Source organism: Cryptotermes secundus, unplaced genomic scaffold, assembly GCF_002891405.2.
Source record: "Cryptotermes secundus unplaced genomic scaffold, Csec_1.0 scaffold3205, whole genome shotgun sequence".
Classification (NCBI taxonomy): Eukaryota; Metazoa; Arthropoda; class Insecta; order Blattodea; family Kalotermitidae; genus Cryptotermes; species Cryptotermes secundus.
Window position 1 is genome coordinate 1 of NW_019727163.1, and position 3,215 is coordinate 3,215.

The 3,215-nt window shown below is 37.6% G+C and overlaps 1 protein-coding gene across 1 annotated transcript in view; it reads right to left on the reverse strand.

Annotated features, from left to right (window-relative positions):
• Positions 1-633: 633 nt before the first annotated feature.
• Positions 634-3,215, reverse strand: part of LOC111864576 (general transcription factor 3C polypeptide 1) — a gene marked incomplete at its 3' end in the record, with an annotated part of 63,671 nt that continues 61,089 nt past the window's right edge. The window contains 2 exon segments of the mRNA XM_023851926.2: positions 634-723; positions 1,495-1,681. Coding sequence (XP_023707694.2) covers positions 634-723; positions 1,495-1,681 — 277 coding nt within the window.

The window sequence follows — 3,215 nt, forward strand, 5'->3', positions numbered from 1 at the left end:
ACTTAAATCAGTGCAACAGGACGCTAAAATATAACATTAACATAATATGTTATATCACCATTATCTAGGACAGTGAACATTGCCTAAGGTAGATTTCATGTACACACTGTTTCAGGAGTTGTCTGTACTCCCATTTTCAGACGTATTTTATACCAGGGTGTCCAGTGTCCAGTGACCCAACTATCCCAACTATAGCCACTAATTTCTAAAATAAAAATATCTGTCAATATAATACCAATCACATGAAGACAGGAGTAAAGACAACTTCCAAAATAGCAAGAAGACTTCACAGTGAAGTGCTACTTTCTGTGTTCAGATCCATTGCTAAGAAAAGACTAGTGGAAACTGAGAATCCTAGGGCACGTGTAATGGTAGACTGGAAAGTGTGTAAGTCAGAGACAGCGTTGTATTAATGGTAATCAAGAGAACTTTTAATTGAAGTGCTAATAAAGCATCCATATTAGAACCCATTATTTTCTGTCGTATGTACCATCCTACGTGTGACAATACTAAATATAACTCATTGGACAATGTACAACAGCCACGTGATGTAATGACTCAACTACCATTACAGATATTTAAAGAATTGATAAAATTGATTAAAACTGATAAAGACTTATAAACAATGGTTACCTGAACAATTCGTGCATATGTTTCATCCTTTTCTGATACTCTTGGATCTAGAACGATTATCTGCTCAGGAATTTCTACCTCAAAACTCATCTGCAATAAAACAAACATTGTTATTATTAGTCTAGTACTGCTGACAGAAATGCATCATTATCCGCTGATTTTTCCATTAGGGTGGGCCATTTTATGATGTGTGTTCCCCCTTTAAGCACTCCTCTTGTATCTGTGCCTGCATTTGTACACCTTTCCTCATTTGGCTGTCCCTGCTCGTCTTTTTTGACACCTTCCATTTTGAAGTTCAGAAATAACTAACTTATAATACATATGCTACATTTAAGACATTAATTACTCTGGCATAATTTTTAATATTTATAAATAGTGCCAAGACATGTTTTGAATTCTGGGAATCATTTTACATTTTTAAAAACTCCATATCATCCTAAAATATATTGCATTAGGACTGATATATGAACTCTTTTATGTAAAAATTGATGTTTATCAGATGTTCACATTTCTTCTAATGTTTAAATTGAACATCAAATACATACCAATTTAATGATTACCATGAAGGGGTGATAAATAATAGGTACATATCAGTCTGTGCTGAAAGTCATGCATTTGTATGAAAGAGATCAACCATAACAAATTGGTTGTATTTTAAAATCTCAAACTTAATGATGGTAGAAAACCTTAAAACAGACCACAGTTACTTTCAACATTCTTCCCATTCACCACACATAATTACCTAATTATTTATGTTATTTAACAAATGCAGATGACAGTAAAACTAATCATGGATACTTATACTAGAAAAGGCCTGGGACTGAAGGTACACAGAAGCTATCTCTGTATAATTACACACACCTGCTTCCGTGTAAACAGTTCAACAAGAGCTGCTGTTGTACCTCCCTCGGCCATCACAACTTCCATACCTAACGCTGAATCAGTGTCATCTCTATGCTCTGCGTACCATGCACACATCTTCTTCGCCATCAAGTAGCTCTCATGGAATATCTGATGCTGATATTTTGTTTGAAGCTGGTACACATAGCTACACAGAGAAAAAATTCTGAATTTTCCTCAGATACATGTAACTGTTTGCAGCACAGTTCTTTCTGAAAAGCTAATATTCAGTCAGCCCAGAAAAGCTCTGTCATTTACAGGACCTGAATGGTCATTACCATGCCTTCTTGAGTGATCAGCTGTGTTAATCTGGGAGTGATGTGTCAAGTATTTGGTTTGCACTGTGTATTTACACACAGAGCTGTGGTCTCTACTAGCCAAGACCAAGTGGTGAACAGTGGATGGAGTCTGTAGGCCAGACATTAGAATCCACATTCGCAACAACCTACCTTTGGACCCTATCTTGAATCAATTCAGTTTAGTCCATGCCCTCATATCCTAGTTCCTTAGGATCCATCTCCCATCTATGTCTAGGACTCCCAAGTGGTCCATTCCTTTAAGGTGTTCTGACTAAAATTATGTATGCATTTTTTTTTTCTCTTCCATGTTTGTTACACGCCTAAGACATTTCACACTACTTGATTTCATAATGAAATAATGTCCAGTGAAGAAGACAAATTATGAAACATCTCATTATGCAATTCCCTTTACTGTCCTATTACTCTCTCTCTATCAGGTCCAAATATTCTTCTGATAACCCTGATCAAAAACACTGTAAACTTACAACCTTTCATCTGGCTGAGAGATCAAGCTTCATGCCCATGCAAAAGAACATTTTCAGATAACAAACGGGAAGACAAGATCAAAACTGAGCAGCAGCAAGTACTGCATGAATTTAATCTGATTCTAATTTCCTCAGAGAAAACAATTTCGATTTGTTACTGTTGTCACTAAATACTAGACATTTGTCAGGCATTAGCTTATTTCCTCTGTGATCACTTCCTTTCGACCAGCCTCCTACTGGCATTTAATAGAGCTTCTGAGTTATAGTATTGTATGTACGTGGTGCAATCCAAAAGTTCCCGAAATATATTAATAAAAACTATTACATCTTACCTAGATCTTATTCTGCACCATGACCTTCAAAGTAGTCCCCTTGGGAGCGCATACACCGATCCCAGCGTTTCTGTCACTTTTCAAATGCATCCTGGAAGTCTTTCTTTGTTAGGGTGTTTAGTACCGTCTGCGTTTCCGCTTGAATTTCCTCAACTGTATCAAATCTTTGCCCCTTCAACTTGATTTTCATCTTGGGGAAGAGAAAGAAGTCACATGGAGCTAAGTCTGGTGAGTACGGTGGGTGGGGAACAACTGCCATCTTGTTTTTAGCCAAAAATTCCTGCTCAATGTAAGCCGTATGTGGTCATGCGTTGTCATGGTGGAGTACCCAGTCGTTCGTGCGCCACTTCTCTGGACGTTTTCTCCTCAAGTTCTCCCTCAAACGCCTTAGAACATCACGATAGAACTCTTTATTGACTGTCTGACCAGGAGGGATGAACTCCTTATGAACAATCCCGTCAATATCCAAAAAAACAGATCAACATGGACTTAATGTTGCTCTTGACTTGTCGAGCTTTTTTTTGGCCAAGGTGAAGAAGGGCACTTCCATTGCGACAATTGCTGCT